The sequence below is a fragment of the Erythrolamprus reginae genome, chromosome 2 (assembly GCF_031021105.1).
Source record: "Erythrolamprus reginae isolate rEryReg1 chromosome 2, rEryReg1.hap1, whole genome shotgun sequence".
Lineage (NCBI taxonomy): Eukaryota > Metazoa > Chordata > Lepidosauria > Squamata > Dipsadidae > Erythrolamprus > Erythrolamprus reginae.
The window spans coordinates 97,954,032-97,972,215 of NC_091951.1; the positions used below are offsets into that span (position 1 = coordinate 97,954,032).

Below are 18,184 nucleotides of genomic sequence, written 5' to 3' on the forward strand. Positions count from 1 at the left end.
CAATGGGCTTCCTTCCCTGGACACAAGGCTGAGGAACATGATGGTGCTATCCTGCCCATCTCATGGCCTGCCCAGCCCTGTGCACAACCAGTGAAAAAAGAAAAGAGGGAGGCGTGGTAGCTCTGGAATATGGGAAGCCGGAGTCCTTTTGTGGACTCACCCTTGGGGTGCTGTCACTTGGCTTCCGTATTTTATTTATTTTTATTTTTATTTATTTATTTTGTCCAATACACAGTGAGGGTTTTAGTGGGTATATATCTATATACACATAGTAAAATACATGATGAAGGTTATAGAGGAGATACTCATAGTAAAATATAAGAAAGAATAGAAAAGAAGATATAGTAATAGAACATATCAGTGAAAGAATAGAAGAAGAGATATAGGAATAGAAGAAAGGTATAGGAGATATAGGAGAGCAATAGGACAGGGGACGGAAGGCACTCTAGTGCACTTGTACTCGCCCCTTACTGACCTCTTAGGAATCTGGATAGGTCAACCGTAGATAATCCAAGGGTAAAGTGTTGGGGGTTTGGGGATGGCACTATGGAGTCCGGTAATGAGTTCCACGCTTCAACAATTCTGTTACTGAAGTCATATTTTTTACAGTCAAGTTTGGAGCGGTTAATATTAAGTTTAAATCTGTTGTGTGCTCTTGTGTTGTTGTGGTTGAAGCTGAAGTAGTCACCGACAGGCAGGACGTTGCAGCATATGATCTTGTGGGCAATACTAAGATCATGTTTAAGGCGTCTTAGTTCTAAACTTTCTAGGCCCAGGATTGAAAGTCTAGTTTTGTAGGATATTTTGTTTCGAGTGGAGGAGTGAAGGGCTCTTCTGGTGAAGTATCTTTGGACATTTTCAAGGGTGTTGATGTCTGAGATGCGATATTGGAGGGAGAGAAGACAAAGTGGAGGTGTGTGTGTGTGTGGGAGATCAAAATGAAAGGTTCGGTGGGGGGGGGGCAACCGTGAAAGTGTGAAGCTGCCTTGTTGGCTCTGACAAGCTTTGCCTAGCTAAGCGCTGCCTTTGCAAGAGCTGCCGATTGCAATCGGGACAGGCAAAAGCTACTAGGTATAGAGTGCTCCCCGGGTTGCAATTGGCAGCTTTGGCGAAGGCAGCGCTAAGCTAGGCAAAACTTGTCGGAACCAACAAGGCAGTTTCACACTTTCACAGTCGCCCCCGCTCCCCTGATGACTTGAAAATGTAATGAAAATAATATTTTATGTTATATAACGTATTTCTGGATTTGGTATTCTGTCATTCTTAATTCCAAGTAATTCTTTCACATATCTATAAAGATATAGAATAAAAATGGGAAAATATTTCATTTAAAAAAAAAAACAGAATTCCTTCTTTGCAATGCTTTGAAAAAAGGAAAACAACATATTATCTGTTAGTTTCATTACACACAAACACAGGAAGACCCATATACACACTTTTTTTACATGAACAGCTATAGAAATAAATTACTGTTTAGATTTATCTTTCACCCACTGAAAAAATAAGAAGTGGCATACTAATTTCTCAAGATAACTCATGACTTTGGAAATTGCTGCCAGGCAGCTAAGTCAACAAAATTCTAGAAATAATAGGCCTATTTTCAGGCCTTTCTTAATTAAATAACCATTGAGTTAATCTCATGGGTCCAACTCTTTGGCTTGGATTTGATTATCCAGCACGGGTCCTTCTGGTTTCTTATCCCGGGCTTCCTTCCAAACCATCCCTTTGGAACATTATGCTGTAAAAATATCCCAATAAAGAAGAGCACAAACCACAAACCACAAACAATAATCCTTACTTTAAGGTACAGAGGTTTATTTCATGAGCAATTTGGAACATGAACAGCCACCATAACACAACTTATATCAGTAACCCAAGGCAATGAGATCCAGAGACAATAGCTAGGTCCAACATGGAACAGTTATGGCTGGTGGCATCAAACTTGTCCCCATACATTTTAAAAATACTTTTCTTCACCCATTTCACAACTTACTTCCTTGCTCTTTCTTACTGACAGTCCCCACGTATACCCGTGTAAATCTCAAACCTCTATCCAGTGGCTACTTCAGTTCCTTCTTTCTTGTGACTTTGTCCTTCTTTGTCTAAGTATATTTATAAAGCTACAGACTTTGCAAAAATCACGTTTTACAATTAGCAACAGCTCAGCAGGATTACAAACAGTTCTGGTACATTTTGAAATCATCTTATTCTATAACTTTGGTTCATATCTCTTTATTCTGGGGCCTGCTATCACCCAAAGGCCTTGTTGAACCTGATAGCTATATTTTTATTTTCCCACAATTGATAGATCTTCCAGGTGGACATCAGCTTACATGGGTCCAGAGCTGGATGGGCTCCTGTCAGCGTTGCAGCATGTGGTATTAGGAGGTGTTGAGGAGACTGAGGTGGGACGTTAACTACACATTGCCTCACTGATGAAGTCTAGTTAGTTGAAAGGATCGCCCAAGTCCTCAGAGTTTCAGAAAGCGAGAAAAATACAGATGTGTTCAACGAGATTTGACCCTCGCCCTCACCCTCCTCATCTCTGGTTTGAAGTACGTTGATCTATTGGGCATGACAAGACAGTGAAAGGCAAGCAGGACATAGGAAAGAGGAGAGGATCTGGCTGGGGTTTTTAAAGCTGGCCCTGATTGCCTTTGGTAGATATCTTCTAAAGAGGAAAGGTTCTCAGATGTCCATCTGCCAAGTAGACAGAGGTATCTTCTTGTCCTCTCTCAAATCTGTATTCCTGATGGCAACTTCTGGAGACTCTCAAGCAGTCTCCTCATGCCCTTCACAAATTGGATGGCCCGAATGTCCTGTTTTTCGGATAGGATACACAAGTCCTGGTCTTCTGGCATGGAGAACGCAATGGTCTTCAGTGCGATTTCCCGTAGGTTCTCCAGATGCTGATGGGATTGATCCAGGAGAGTCTTGATGCTAGGTCTGATCTCATCGAACTTCTCATCCAGGCTTTTGACTTTTACTTCCAGGGTCTTCTCCTTGGCCTTGGCCTCTTGGTAGCGTCTCTTCAGCTCTGGGTGAAACTTCTTCTCAGTGATGATCTTGGACTTCATGTAGTGAGACTCATGCATGTGGCTCGATGAAGGGCAGCGCCTCGGGCAAATGAGACATTTGGATTCGTTGCTTATAGCATCGCATCGGTGCAACCCCCCACTGTAGTTGCAATTGTAATGGCAAACTACGGAACATGACAGACAGCACAAGGCAGGGCTGTCAATTTCTTCCTCCACGCACTTTTCAACGTCATACTCAAAGTTTTGAGTGGTTAGTATGTCGTTCGTGCATTGCTTCAAGGTTACCTGGATCTCGTTCAGTTCCTCTACCTCCAAAAGACCAGCTCGGAGTTTTGTCTGAAGCCCTTTCAGAGTGGCGTCCAGCAACTGACGTTCCTCGAGGACCTCCGTGGTTAAGATTAACTTTTTCATTTCCAGCAACTTTAACGAGTCGAAAAAATCCTTCATGCTCTCGGTGCTTGTTTTCCAGAACATTTCGGCAATGGCGTTATGGCTACCTCTGTTTTCTTGGGGAGCAAAGAGGACTGAGTTGTTGAACCTAAAGTGCTGAGGGGTTCCCAACTCCTCCTGAGCACAGGGCAGGTCAGCCTCCTTGAGGGCCTCCAGGACAGGCGGGGTCCCACCATCCGCAAAGGTGATCAGGAGTTGGATGTTATCCTTCAGGTCTTTCCCCAACATGGAGAGAATAGAATCAAAGATGCATTTCTGGGTCTGACTTGAATGGGCAAGGAAAGCCTGGGCCACCAAGCAGATGGCATCCACGTGGTCGATGCCTCCTGCAGTGGAGAACAGCTCCAGGATCTGCTTCTCCACCACTACGTCTTGCTCTGCACCTCTTGTGCCTCCAAATCCTGGAGTGTCAATGATTGTGAGAGAATAGGGAATTTGGAAACCCTTCTGATAGTTCACCGTGTAGGCTGTGACTTCAGACGTCCTGCTTCCAGCTTCGCTTCTCTGAGTGGTTTCATGAATGAGTTTGAATCTGAAATTATCTTCCCACTGAACACCCAGAATATAATTGATCATCCCATTGATCAGAGTGGTTTTCCCACATCCTGTTGCTCCCATCACCAGGATCACTTTGTTGGACACTTTTGGGTTCTCCTTTCCAAGCTGGTACACAGGACAGGAGGTGGAGGCAACTGAGGGGACTTTCTTCAGAGGAAGGGTGAACACTAAAGGCTGTTTCTCCTCTACCAGGGTGCTTTCCTGAAGGAATTGGTTGGCTACGTTTCCTCCATCTTCCTCCTCCAGTGATGTGGACACTTCCACCTCCTCACTGAGGACACCCAGAGCTCCATTATCACATATTGCCGACACTCGTATTCTGTACGCAGTCTGGGGCTTCAGACCTTCAATGGGATAAAATTCTGTTTTTCTCCCAGTCCTGTTTTCAATCCACTGGTCCTTCCCAGCTCCACCCTCCAGCATTCTGTACTCCACCTTGTACTCCTTGATCACAACTCCTGAGGCAATGATGCTGGGGCTTATCCAGGCCACAGAGATGACAGAAGATGCTGCAGTGACCATTCTTAATTTCTCAGGAGGGCTGGTGGGAAGGGTCTTTATGGGTGGGCTCAGGTCACTGCTTTTACTAAGGCCAGGCTTGCAACAAGGAGTGTACTGGAACTGGTACTCTGTGTTTGGAGGCAGATCTTTCAGCAGGAACATTTCCTTGGCATCCTCTGTCATCACGATCTTCCAGTTTTCTTCCCCTACCATCTTGTACTCTACCAGATAATTGGAGATTGTAGTCTTTCCATATTCAGCTGGCTGAAACTTCAGCTGAATACTGTTGTGTCTCAGTTCACTGATCAGGAAAGGGAGAGGTTTTAAGGGCAACTCAAAGTTCTTGCTGACCAACTCTCCATCTTCATAAAGGTATGTTGAGGCTCCTGGGGTGTCCACATCTGTCAGTGAGGCCACAAGAAAGCAGACATTCTTATTGGATTGATTGATACTGAAAAAGCCTTTGATGGAGTTGGCAGCTTGGCGAGCATTCCGGGTCCACTCCTTGTCCTCAAACCAGGCCATGTCTTCCTCCTGCCCAGAATTTGTGGACTTAACTGATTCTTGCAAGAATTGCTCCTGAAGCCAGTCCTGCAAGCTCAAGAGAAATGGCTCCTTTTTATACAAAGAGGTGAACATAAAGGAGACCACGTATCTATTCTGAGGGTTCAGAACTATTTCGTCCACCTTATTCTGAGATGAGATCACTTCTAGATCATTTAGAATTGTCAGATAAGATTTGATAAAATTCATTTCTCTTTTCTTGGTGACCAGAAATTCATGGAGTCTTTGGCTGTTGAAGGGTGATTGGTTGATGGACATCAAGATGTCCACCAGGGTCCCTTCCGCATGCCCTCCTCCCCGGATGGAAGGCAACAATCCGGCCAGCTTTTTTTGGAAAATCTGCCGGTGTTGCTTGCACAGATCCTTGAACTGCTGGATCTTCATCTTGATCTCAGGGAAGGTATCACAAATGGGATTTTTCATTAGATCGTTGCTTTGCATCTGGATTTCGTTGAGTCCTTCCAAGGTCTTTTCAGCATCAAAGATCAACGTTAGGCTGATCTCACGGACCATCTTAGCAGCTTTGGTGTCCAGCTTGGTCAGAGGGTAGAGCCAGACCTTCATAGGCACAGCCTTCTCCCCATCTTCCCCTAACAATTTGGGGAGAGTCTCATAAACTTTCATGGCATCTTGGAAAGTCACTGGATTTTTCTCCAAAGAAAAATCTCCATGGAACTTACAACTGAATTTCATGGCATTCTCTTTGTCCTTCTCAGTCATTTTGACCTCTGCTTCTCCCGTGATGGATATCACACACTTGATTGCAATCTGGAGACCTCCTTGAATATTTTGCACCGTCTCCGTTGAGGAAACTTCTCGGTCAAAGACAAAGAAGGCCTGGGCTCCATATAGGATGGCGGTGACCACGTGGGTGGCTGTGCCATGATCAAAGACGGCTGGGTAAGAGACATTCTGGATTCCAAGGTGGCTCATTGTCAGCTGTTCATATTTAGTGGTGGTTTTGTACTGAACAGTGACCCTGGCCTGTTGCTTGGACTTTTTGGTGTCGCGAAGATACTTGGCTGACCCTCCCACTTCAATCAGCCCTCCCAGGAAACTAGCCTTGAGGGAGGCTGAGATGTCCAGGGCAGAGGCCTTATCATCTATGCTGTCGGATGCAATGATTTCAGATTCTGTCTTGGGCTGAGGTTTGATGGTCAGATCCTTCTGAAGAGAGCTGTAGTCCCAAAGGGTGACTCCTGCATAGAAACAGAAGAAACACAGTCATGAATTTAACAGTCTTCCAAAATATCTGCAACTGGATAGAGGAGCTCCAGAGAGGTCAGATATTATTGAGAGAAGGGGCATGGCCAACATCATGGTGAGACGATGGATTCTTCGGCTCCTAAAGAACCGTCAAATCCCCAGCTGGTTCGGGGTCTTTATTTGACCTAAACTGTCCTGGAGGGACAGTGAATAAGGAGACATGAGTCAACGCAAACAGGGAAAAGACAATTTCCCTGGAGGGTTGGCTGAAGCCTCTGTGTTGAAAAAGGGCATCATTGAAGTGTCTGCATGCGGGAAGGCACTCCAGAACAAAGCCAGGCACCCCCCTTTTATTGTCCTTGAGTTACATCTCATTGCCATCAAGTTACACGTCATTGGATATTTGGGAACACTTTACAGGAGTGCATTGGCCAAGAAAATGCATGGTAATTTCATGATCACCTCATGGTCAGTCAGTGATCAATTCACGTTAATGCTTAAGGTCCATTGCCTACGTGCAGTTTTAAGGGTCTCTCCAGGGTTGTTTACAACTGATAAGGAAGTATGTTTTTTAGGGGAATGGGGGATGTGTAGAATGTGTAGAGGTATAACAAGCAGGAAGAGGGAGATTGTGATCCCCTTATATAGAATGCTGGTGAGACCACATTTGGAATACTGTGTTCAGTTCTGGAGACCTCACCTACAAAAAGATATTGACAAAATTGAACGGGTCCAAAGACGGGCTACAAGAATGGTGGAAGATCTTAAGCATAAAACGTATCAGGAAAGACTTAATGAACTCAATCTGTATAGTCTGGAGGACAGAAGGAAAAGGGGGGACATGATCGAAACATTTAAATATGTTAAAGGGTTAAATAAGGTTCAGGAGGGAAGTGTTTTTAATAGGAAAGTGAACACAAGAACAAGGGGACACAATCTGAAGTTAGTTGGGGGAAAGATCAAAAGCAATGTGAGAAAATATTATTTCACTGAAAGAGTAGTAGATCCTTGGAACAAACTTCCAGCAGACGTGGTTGGTAAATCCACAGTAACTGAATTCAAACATCCCTGGGATAAACATATATCCATCCTAAGATAAAATACAGGAAATAGTATAAGGGCAGCCTAGATGGACCATGAGGTCTTTTTCTGCCGTCAGTCTTCTATGTTTCTATGTTATGTAGACAAACGGTCACACAGGTCAGATTGGTTTGCCAGCTTCTGACTTGGTGCCTTTCACAGAATGTCACATAGCCAATGACATTTGCCAACCACTGGCTTGGTGCCTTTCTGTCCCCACCCTCTGAAACCGGCAGCTGAGGAAAGCGGCCATTGCAAATCTCTAAGAAACTAGGGAGGCCACATTAAAAGAAGCAGTAAAATTGCTTTGACCTAAGTACTGTGCCTGTGTGGCGAGTGAACAAGGTCACGACACTGGGTGAGCAATTGACCAATTTACAGATAATAGGAAATTTTAAAATGAGACTGTAAAAGTGCCTGGAGCAATTGGCAATAAAGAGCAAATGGAGATTATAACACTTAAAGCCCAAAATGATTGTGATGGTTACAATTGGATCTGGGGAAAATATAGAGAATAACCAAAAAAAGAGAATAAAGAGTAAGAAGAAAACATTTTATATTTGGATTTAAAGTACAGTGGTACCTCATCATACGAACTTAATTGGTTCCAGGAGGAGGTTCGTAAGGTGAAAAACAATGTTTCCCATAGGAATCAATGTAAAAGCAAATAATGCATGCAAATCCTTCAGGAAAATCCCAAACTTTAGAAGGGAGGTGAACAGAGGGCAGGGAGGAGCAGCTAAAGGGGGCGGGTGGAAGAAGCAAGGCTAGGCTAAAGGGTGAGTGGGAAGGAAGAAAGGCAAGGGGGGCGCCCCTCCCTTTTCTTTCTTCAAAAGACACCGTTTCAGTGCCTTTGCAAGCACGTTGTTCTCTGCAAAATCTTTCCTCCAAGCTGCCCCTCCCTTTTCTTTCTTAAAAAGACACCCTTTCAGTGCCTTTGCAAGCACGTTGTTCTCTGCAAAATCTTTCCTCCAAGCTGCCCCTCCCTTTTCTTTCTTAAAAAGACACCCTTTCAGTGCCTCTGCAAGCACGTTGTTCTCTGCAAAATCTTTCCTCCAAGCTGCCCCTCCCTTTTCTTTCTTAAAAAGACACCCTTTCAGTGCCTCTGCAAGCACGTTGTTCTCTGCAAAATGTTTCCTACTCCAAGCAGCCCCTCCATTTTCTTTCTTCAAAAAAGGGAAAAAAAAGAAACCCCTTCATCTCAGCAGCAGCTGCTTGGGTTCGTAAGGTGAAAATAGTTCGGAAGAAGAGGCAAAGAAATCTTAAACACCGGGTTCGTATCTTGAAAAGTTTGTTAGAAGAGGTGTTCGTAAGATGAGGTACCACTGTAGTTTGGAAAGTTTTAACAGGCAGTTGATCTATATCTGTGGGGAATTTGAGGATGCCATCTGCTGGTGGAAAGAAAATGCTATAATAATTTGGTGGAAGGCAAAGGGGGGGAAAAGGAAAAACGATGTGCAGCTGTGGATCTATCTTGCTTACAGAAAAAAACATTTTGGAAACTTTTAAGGAGTGATTGCTTTGAGCTGCAGAATTCCGTCTCGACTTTGGCGTCAGTGGAAGATAATAAAGCTTTGACTTGGAAAGTGGGTTCCCTCATTTATTCTGTCCAGCCAGCACCAGAGAAGTTTCCTTCCTGTTTTAGAAAATCCCACAAACTCCAAAAGGCTTTCAACAGAGTAGAGAGGAAAGGGAATTTCTATGAACCTCTTGATTTCCAGAATGATCTCCAAGCTCCCTGGAGAAACCACATCGTTCGTGGGAGGTTCAAAGGCTTCTTCTCTCTTCAGACCTCCCCCCCCAAACCCCCCCCCCCACCAACACTACAACCCCGAGAATTACACCCCTTCACTTCATCCCCTTGGAATCTTCATTTATTTCTTTTAGCCATTTTCCAAATCATTTCACTGACATTGGTTTGGAGGCTGCTGCCAAAGATCAAAACTACCAGTGCATTCCTTCATGAGATAAGAAGTCTATAGTTTCACAGACTTACTAACTACAGCTTCCCAGCACCTCAGCAAACAGGGCACTTTTTCTCCAAGGATTTTTAGCAGGTTCTAACATAACCTGGCTCATCATCTGACTCCGTTGCGAAACGTAACTCCACCCTGGTCAACAATTCCCTAGATTTAAGAAACTACAAACTACTTCCTTTTTCCATACAAGTATTCGTGTCTTTTTCTTAATCTTCTAAAGCGGGCATCTAGAAAAGGCTCCAGATCTTCCTCCTCCTCCTCTAAGTCAGATTACTGTCATTGGTGTATCTGCCACCTCTGGTGGTCCTTCAGGTTCATCCAGGTCTATTTCTCCCTCTCTCTCACTCTCACTCTCTGCATCAGCTGGCAACACCACTGGCCCAGGGTACCAAGATGGGCCTGGTTCATCCTCCTCAGAATCTATCATTACCAGAGGTGGACGAGGAGTACTCACAACACTGCCTTCCCTCCTGAGACACACCAATCTCTCCTCCAGCTCTTACCTGGGATGAGAGAATCATTGCGACAGTCATAAAGCATCCCCAGCTGGAAGGGGCGCCCTAATGCTGGGATCTCAATGGCATTCTCTGTCCGGGCCATGTTTTGTTCCTTCGTCTCACTGACTCTTCTATTGACCTGCAAGAGAAAATAACCACCCATAGGAGGCTGTGACTGACTGATGTCTCTATGAGTTGTGCTGGAGACACTTCATCCTCCTTCTTTGTGAGAAGGTACCTTTTATTCTTTGTTAGCATTATGTACATTAGTAGTCGGGTTTGGCAATATATAACACAAACCAACAATGTATGCTTACACGTTACCAAGCGGAAAGTCTGACTTCTATTCCTGGAAAAATACTAGAGAAAATAATCAAAAAACAACTTTGCCACTACCTAGAAACAAACAAGATAATATCCAACAGCCAACATGGGTTGTCAGAAACAAATCATGTCAAACCAAACTCATATCATTTTTCAACACCATAACCAAATCAGTAGCTAACAACAATAAAAAGACAATGTAAACAAATCTAATATTAAAAATAATCTTAAAAACCCCAATTTAAAGAACCAATCATACATACGAACATACCACGTATAAATTTTATAAGCCTAGGGGGAAGGGAAAATTTCAATTCCCCCATGCCTGGCGACAGAGGTGGGTTGGACTTCAGCAAAGCTTTTGATAAAGTAAATCACAATCTCCTAATCTACAAATTAGAAAAAAAACGGGTTAGACTAAAACACATACAGATGGATAAACAGTTGGTTGACCAACCGCACCCAATGAGTTTTCCTCAACGGCTCCAAATCCACATGGAAGAAAGTAGGCAGTGGGGTACCATAGGGTTCTGTCCTGGGCCCTGTGCACACTTCAACAGTTTCAACAATGATCTAGATAAGGGAATAGCAGGGGAACTAATCAAATTTGCAGACGACACCAAGCTGGCGGAGATAGTTAACACCCTAGAGGATAGGCTCAAAATACAAAAAGACCTAGATAGATTAACGCTGTGGGCCCAAACTAATAAGATGATGTTTAACATCAAGAAGAGTAAAGCCCTTCACCTAAGTAAAAAAAAAACCTAGACACGTATGCAATCTGGGAGGAACCCTACTTAGCTGTGAAAGGGATCTCGGAGTCTTGGTGGATAATCAACTAAATATGAGCCAGCAATGTGCAGCAACCAAGACTAATGAAGAGAGATTGCTGGAACTGGGCATGGATAGCCTAGAGAAAAGACGGGCCAGGGGGGACATGATAGCAGTTTACAGGTACTTGAGGGGTTGCCACAGAGAAGAGGGGGTTTTCCAGGGCACCAGAGGGCCAGAAAAGGAACAACAGTTGGAAGCTGACAAAGGAGAGATTCAACCTGGAAATAAGGAAGAACTTCCTGATGGTCAGAGCGATCAACCAGTGGAACGGCCTGCCAGCGGAGGTTGTGAACTCCTCAACTTTGGACATTTTCAAGAGGAGCTTGGACTGTCATTTGGCTGGGGTGCTGTAGGATTTCCTGCTTAAGCAGGGGTTTGGACTTGACCTGCAAGGTCTCTTTCAACTCAAACAAACAAACAAATAAACAAACAAACAAACAAATGTAATAGAACACTATTGCTTTAAGAGTTAGTGTTACGGATTGCCACAAGGGGGAGCCAGAAGCATGATTATCTCTCCGCTATTTTTTGCTATTTGTCTTTATTTCTATTCTGTAGTAAGAACTGTGTTCAAATGATGATGTATATGTAAGCTGAACAAGTAAAGCTTATAGTTTTGTTTATGTATTGAGATATTTAACTGTGTATGACTAGGATTGTTTTTGACAAAGATATTTGGCAAAGTATAAGTATAATAATAATAATAATAATAATAATAATAATAATAATAATAATATTCTACTTTGCCAAATTATAATTATAATTACAATTATAATACCAACAACAGAGTTGGAAGGGGGATGTTGGAGGTCTTCTTTTATGTACACTGAGAGCATATGTGCCAAGACAAATTTCTTGTGTGTCCAATCACATCTGCTTAAAAACTTCCAGTGTTGGCGCATTCACAACTTCTGGAGGCAAGCTGTTCCACTGATTAACTGTTCTGATTGTCAGGAAATTTCTCCTTAGTTCTAAGTTACTTCTCTCTTTGTACTCTCCCATTGCTTCTTGTTCTACTCTCAGGTGCTTTGGAGAATAGGTTGACTCCCTCTTCTTTGTAGCAACCCCTGAGATATTGGAAGACTGCTATCATGTCTCCCCTGGTCCTTCTTTTCATTAAACTAGCCATGCCCAGTTCTTGCAGCCGTTCTTCATATGTTTTAGCCTCCAGTTCCCTAATCATCTTTGTCGCTCTTCTCTGCACTTTTTCTAAAGTCTCAACATCCTTTTTGCATCGTGGTGACCAAAACTTAATGCAGTATTCCAAATGTTGGCCTTACCAAGGCCTTATAAAGTGGTATTAACACTTCACGTGAGCTTGATTCTATCCCTCTGTTAATGCAGCCTAGAACTGTGTTGGGGTTTTTTTGGCAGCTGCTGCACACGGCTGGCTCAGATTTAAATAGTTATCCACTAGGACTCCAAGGTCCCTCTCGCAGTTACTACTGTTGAGCAATGTACCACATATCCTGTACCTGTGCATTTTGTTTTTCTTGCCTAAATGGAGAACCTGACTTTAAAGTTCTCTTAAAGTTCTTTTTTTTGTTCTCTGATTTGGCTTTTCTCTCTAACCCCTTCCCTCCTCTGACTCTGCTAAGGCAGAAGACAGACCGATCCAGTTGTCCCGTCCCCATTAGGATCTCAGCTGTTAATTCAGCTATTCAGAGTTGGAAGGGACCCTGTGGCTCATTTAATTGAATCCCCTCCCAACCAAGCAGGAGACCCTACACTGTCTCTTCTGGAAAGCTTTCAAGGATGAAGCTCCCACAACTTCTGAAGGCATCTTCTGTTCCTCTACACCTCCCTCCTCCTTTCTCCACTTGTCTTTTCTCAGAGGAGGGTCTCAGTTCATCCCATCCATCTATTTGCATCGCCCCAGAAAGGAAGGACCACCCATCCTTGGGTCAAAAAAGCCTGCTTCCCACCAGAGACCCAGAAGGATCCCTTCCCTCATCCCTACTCTGCTCCACTGCTCTTAACTCTCCGGCGCTTCTGAGGAGGGGGGGTCTCACCTGGTTGGAGGGATCAGGAATCTCTGGACGAGGGTGGAATATCTGCTGCTCCCCTTCTCTTCTTCTCTGCTCAATGATCTCTCTATACTTTGAACTGCTGGCAATAGAAAGAGAATCCAAAGATTGCACAACTGCGTAAAGCAGACTAATGAACTTTTGCTTCCTTCAACAAGTTTCTTTTTTTTAAATATAAGGGGAGGGACAACACGGACTCTACACCCTGTAAAGTCTGATTCTCCTTCCTTTGATTTGGGCTCCTGGAGGAGAGGAAGGGGGGCTTCCCTTGAAAGACTTTAGACTGGGGGAACGGAGCATCCCTGGTTGAAGAAGACAAAGGATGTTCTAGTCCTCACAAACTTTTTGGCACTCTGTGCCATGTGTCTCTGTGTGTCTGAGGGTGATCTGAGATTCTCAGCCTCTGATAATGTGAGAAATCACTGTGATTTTCAGGAATATCTTCAGGGAGTGGTCAAAAGTCGAGAAGGTGCCACCACAGAGCAGTTGAACCTCTCATGTCATCCATCCATCCATGCTTGTATTCATCTGTGTATCCATCCATCTATCCATCCTTCCTTCCATACATTTATCCAGCCATCCATGTATTAATCCATCCATCCATCCGTTTATCCATCCATCCATCCATTCTCGTATTCCTCCATCCCCCATCCTCCATCCATCCATCCCTGCATCCGTGTATCTATCCATCTGTGTATCCATCCATTCATCCATCCATCCATCCATGTAGCCATTCATCTATCTGTGTATTCATTCATCCATGTATCCATATATCCATCTGTTTGTATATCCAATTATCCATCCATCCCTGTATCCATCCATCCATCCATCCATCCATCCATCCATCCATCCATCCATTGTCCTTTGGGAGTAGGCAGCATACAAATTTATTTATTTATTTATTTATCAGATTTGTATGCTGCCCCTCTCCGTAGACTCGGGGCTGCTAACAACAATAATAAGACAATGTAAACAAATCTAATATTTAAGTTAATTAAAAAACCCCAATTTAAGAAACCAATCATACATACAGACATACCATGCATAAATTTTATAAGCCTAGGGGGAAGGGAAAGTCTCAATTCCCCCATGCCTGACGACAGAGGTAGGTTTTAAGGAGCTTACGAAAGGCAAGGAGGGTGGGGGCAACTCTGATATCTGGGGGGAGTTGGTTCCAAAGATTCAGGGCCACCACAGAGAAGGCTCTTCCCCTGGGGCCCGCCAACCGACATTGTTTAGTTGATAGCACCCGGAGAAGGCCAACTCTGTGGGACCTAACTGGTCGCTGGGATTTGTGCGGCAGATGGCCGTCCCGGAGATATTCTGGTCCGATGCCATGAAGGGCTTTGTAGGTCATGAACACACTTTGAATTGTGACCGGAAACTGATCGGCAACCAATGCAGACTGCGGAGTGTTGGTGTAACATGGGCATATTTAGGAAAGCCCATTAATTAATTAAATAAATCCATCCATTTGTTTATCCATTCATCCATGTATCCATTCCTACACCCATCTGTTTATCCATTCATGTGTATATCCACCCACCCACCCACCCACCCATCCATCCCTCTTTCCCTCCCCTGCAGAAGAGTCGGTTGCAGAACATTTTCGGGTATGCATGTGAAATCACATGGTCCACAAGGGGGTTGGTGGGTGTGTACGTGTGTCCAAAACATACTTTGAAACTTTGCCAGTGTCGAGGACGTTCAGTCTCAAAGCTCTTGGAGAAGCTCAGAAGATTTCCCCCCAAAAGAGCCAATATCTCATTTGACAGAACCCAGAACTCCTCACGGCTGACTCCTTCCTCTGCTGCCCCATGGCAGGGATGGCAAGATAAATCTTTGTCCTGCAGAGCCAGGATGTGTTTGTTGACCCCTCGGTCAAGCCAGCTTCCTTGCATAACAACCAACCCTACTTTCGGTTTCCAGGATCTGTGGTGATTTCTCCGAAATGCTTCAGCTGAACAAGGGCTTCCACTTTCTTTTTCAACATCCTCTTTCGGAGTTGCCCTCGTGGGAAGAGAAAATCCAGATGTTGAAGCTGAGCTGGTCTCTTCCAAACTCTGCAATTCTGTGATTCTAAAGCCGAGGGAGAAGAAATGTGAGGTCTGAGGCCTGCTGGATCTGTGAAGATGTGGAGAAGACCTCCCCCCAAAGGAAGTCAAACCCTAGAGGCACGTGAATCTATCAGAACTGGAAGGGACCTTGGAGGTCATCTAGTCCAACCCCCTGCTCGAGCAGGAGACCCTTACAGAATCTTAGGAGTTAATTTAATTTAATTTAATTTAATTTAATTTAATTTAATTTAATTTAATTTATTTTAATTTAATTTAATTTAATTTAATTTAATTTAATTTAATTTAATTTAATTTAATTTAATTTAATTTAATTTAATTTAATTTAATTTAATTTAATTTAATTTAATTTAATTTAATTTAATTTAATTTAATTTAATTTAATTTAATTTAATTTAATTTAATTTAATTTAATTTAATTTAATTTAATTTAATTTAATTTAATTTAATTTAATTTAATTTAATTTAATTTAATTTAATTTAATTTAATTTAATTTAATTTAATTTAATTTAATTTAATTTAATTTAATTATTTAATTTAATTTAATTTATCCAATACATAATACACATTGACGAGAAAGATATGTAATAATATAAGTAAAGAAAAGAATAGAAGAAAAGATATAAGTATAGGTGAACATATTTGAAAGGAAGAAAAGATAAATGAGATAAGGAGAGACAATTGGACAGGGGACGGAAGGCACACTGGTGCACTTATGCACGCCCCTTACTGACCTCTAAGGAACCTGGAGAGGTCAATCGTGGATAGTCTAAGGGAAAAATGTTTGGGATTAGAGGTTGACACTACTGAGTCGGGTAATGAGTTCCACGCTTCGACAACTCGGTTGCTGAAGTCATATTTTTTACAGTCAAGTTTGGAGTGGTTAATATTAAGTTTGAATCTGTTGCGTGCTCTTGTGTTGTGATTGAAGCTGAAATAGTCATTGACAGGTAGAACGTTGCAGCATATGATCTTGTGGGCAATACTTAGATCGTGTTTTAGGCGACGTAGTTCTAAGCTTTCTAGGCCTAGGATTAATAGTTGCTCCTGTTGGCACGAGAACAAGTATCCCCATGTCCGAAATGGGTGGGTGGAACAGCTGAGACCTTCAGGATCCTGCTCTCCTTGTTAGCAGAGGTGATGGAGGTGGAGGAGGAAGCGAAAGGGAACAGCAGGTGCCTTAACAACCGCTGTGGCACAGAAGCACCTGTGTGTTGTTGGAAGGGGGAGGATATTCCAGGTCATTTGGGGAGGGGGCTGCCAAGTTCTGTCCAGACAGCCAAACAAGAAGAGAGCTGGAATCAAGACTCTCAATACAATCTCCCCTCTCCCCTTCCTCCCCCAGTGAGATTTCAAATTCTGGTCCTCCTGGGGGGGAGGTCGGGCTGTGCTGTCTGTGGCAAGAAGGGAGGGGTCCTGCCTGGAGGGTCCTGTAGCAGCTTCCAAAGAGGAACCATCTTCCCTCTTCTCTTTTTTCCCTTGTGTGCTGTCCCCAGAGACAGAGATAGTTGGACTGAAAGCCTCTCCGGAATGTGTGTGTGTGTGTGTTTGTATCTTGGCTGGAGCCCCAGAGCTGTGGGGATCTTGCAGAAAGACAGGTGCACAGTTCTCTCTCTCCTCTCTCCCCCCTCTCTCTGTAGCCATGAGAGGGAAGGAGAGAGAAGAGAGAGAGAGAAAGAAAGGGGAGAAAGAGGGGAGAGAGTGAAAAACATCTGGAGTGGAACTAAAGGACACTAAGGCAGAAGACTCTACTCAGCTGCCTGGTAGTAGCAAGCCTTGTGTGCAGGATGCCAGCTCTCAAGTGTCCCTGGGCTAAGCCTGCGCATTGATGGCAGCGCCCATCTCCCTCCCAGGTTTCCTGCCACCCCTCAGACTGCCCTCCGGCTCCTACCAGGGATGAGGACATCCTTGCAGCAGTCGTAAAGCATCCCCAGCTGGAAGGGGCGGCCCAGGGCTGGAATCTCAATGGCATCCTCTGTCAGGGCCATGCTTGGCTCCTGTGTGTTGTTGACCCTTCTGGTGCCCTGCAAGAGAGAAGAACCATTTGGGGATGCCGAGACTGACCTCTGAGGGGATGCAGGATGTGGGTATACCACCACATTCCATCTACAGATGCTGGTCCGATTTCTGGGATGGCTGATGAAGGCTCTCGGCCCGGAGCATTGGTACAGGAGCAGCAGATACAATGCGCAGCTGGTGGCAGTGCTGAAGCCTCCTGGACGTCAACATTGGCAACTCCTTCGTCAAAAGTCAGATCTCTTTGAACATGCATTTTTGGGTACAGAAGTTCCTGGATTAAGGTCCCACCCCTTGTGTCAACTGAAGAGTTTCCCCGGACTCTTCATGGAGGCCCTGGCTCCGTGGTCCATACTGCTCCTACCCTACTGGCCTTCCAAAAACCCTTGAAGACCTGTCTCTGCCAATAGGTCGGGGGCCCGTAAGAATTAACAGCTTACTTCCGGCCAGTACATCTTTTGACTAGTATGTGTGACGGTATGATTGCATTCTCTGGATTAGGGTTTTTTTTAAAAAAATATTATTAATTATTAGGGGTTTTTATTGTTTACAGTGGGGTTGTATTAAGGGTTTTTTATTGTTTTAATAATTGTTTCATTGTTGTGAGAAACCCTTAGTCCTGTAGGAGTGGGCGACATAAAAGTCAAATCAAATAAATAAATAAATTATATTTTGGAGATAATATCTTCCTGGTGCCATGTCTCAGGTTTTTCCCCCATTCCTCTTTTGTAATTTAATTATTTCTTACTGCATGTCCTGTATATTGTTTACATTTTACAATGATTTGGTGTTTTCTTTTACAGTGTGTCTGGCTTTTTTAATTACTATGGCTTGGTTCTTTCCTTAGGGATATCTGTTTTTAAGTTTCTTACTCTGTTAATTTCCGTGACAGTTTCTAGTTTCTCTATGGCATTGGTCTGGCTTTGTCTGGGTGACTTACACCGTCTCCATGTAGTTCTGTTTTCACAGAACCCTGGGCCTTGCCCTGGGAGCAGGCTCCTACTCTGTGAGTGTTCTTCCTACTATAAAAGCTG

General features: G+C 43.7%; 2 protein-coding genes across 3 annotated transcripts in view; one reads left to right on the forward strand and one right to left on the reverse strand.

The window, feature by feature from the left end:
- The window catches only part of CDHR4 (cadherin related family member 4), a 73,017-nt gene that overhangs the window by 10,154 nt on the left and 44,679 nt on the right, over positions 1–18,184 (forward strand). The window lies entirely within an intron of this gene.
- LOC139163239 (uncharacterized) lies at positions 1,795–17,406 on the reverse strand. The gene is made up of 6 exons (XM_070744194.1): positions 17,245–17,406; positions 17,026–17,158; positions 14,975–15,137; positions 13,044–13,140; positions 9,880–10,012; positions 1,795–6,310 (listed from the first exon to the last, which is right to left on the reverse strand). The coding sequence occupies exons 1-6, from the start codon at positions 17,404–17,406 to the stop codon at positions 2,736–2,738; spliced, it is 4,263 nt and encodes a 1,420-aa protein (XP_070600295.1). The 3' UTR covers positions 1,795–2,735.

What these genes read in the sequence shown, in the direction of transcription:
- LOC139163239 (XM_070744194.1), bottom strand. Translation starts at nt 17,406, where the DNA reads ATGCATGTTCAAAGAGATCTGACTTTTGACGAAGGAGTTGCCAATGTT. An exon ending in CAGAAATCGGACCAGCATCT is followed by an intron (nt 17,159 to 17,244) that starts GTAGATGGAATG and finishes TCTCTCTTGCAG; the next exon opens with GGCACCAGAAGGGTCAACAA. An exon ending in CAATGATTCTCTCATCCCAG is followed by an intron (nt 6,311 to 9,879) that starts GTAAGAGCTGGA and finishes GTTTCTATGCAG; the next exon opens with GAGTCACCCTTTGGGACTAC.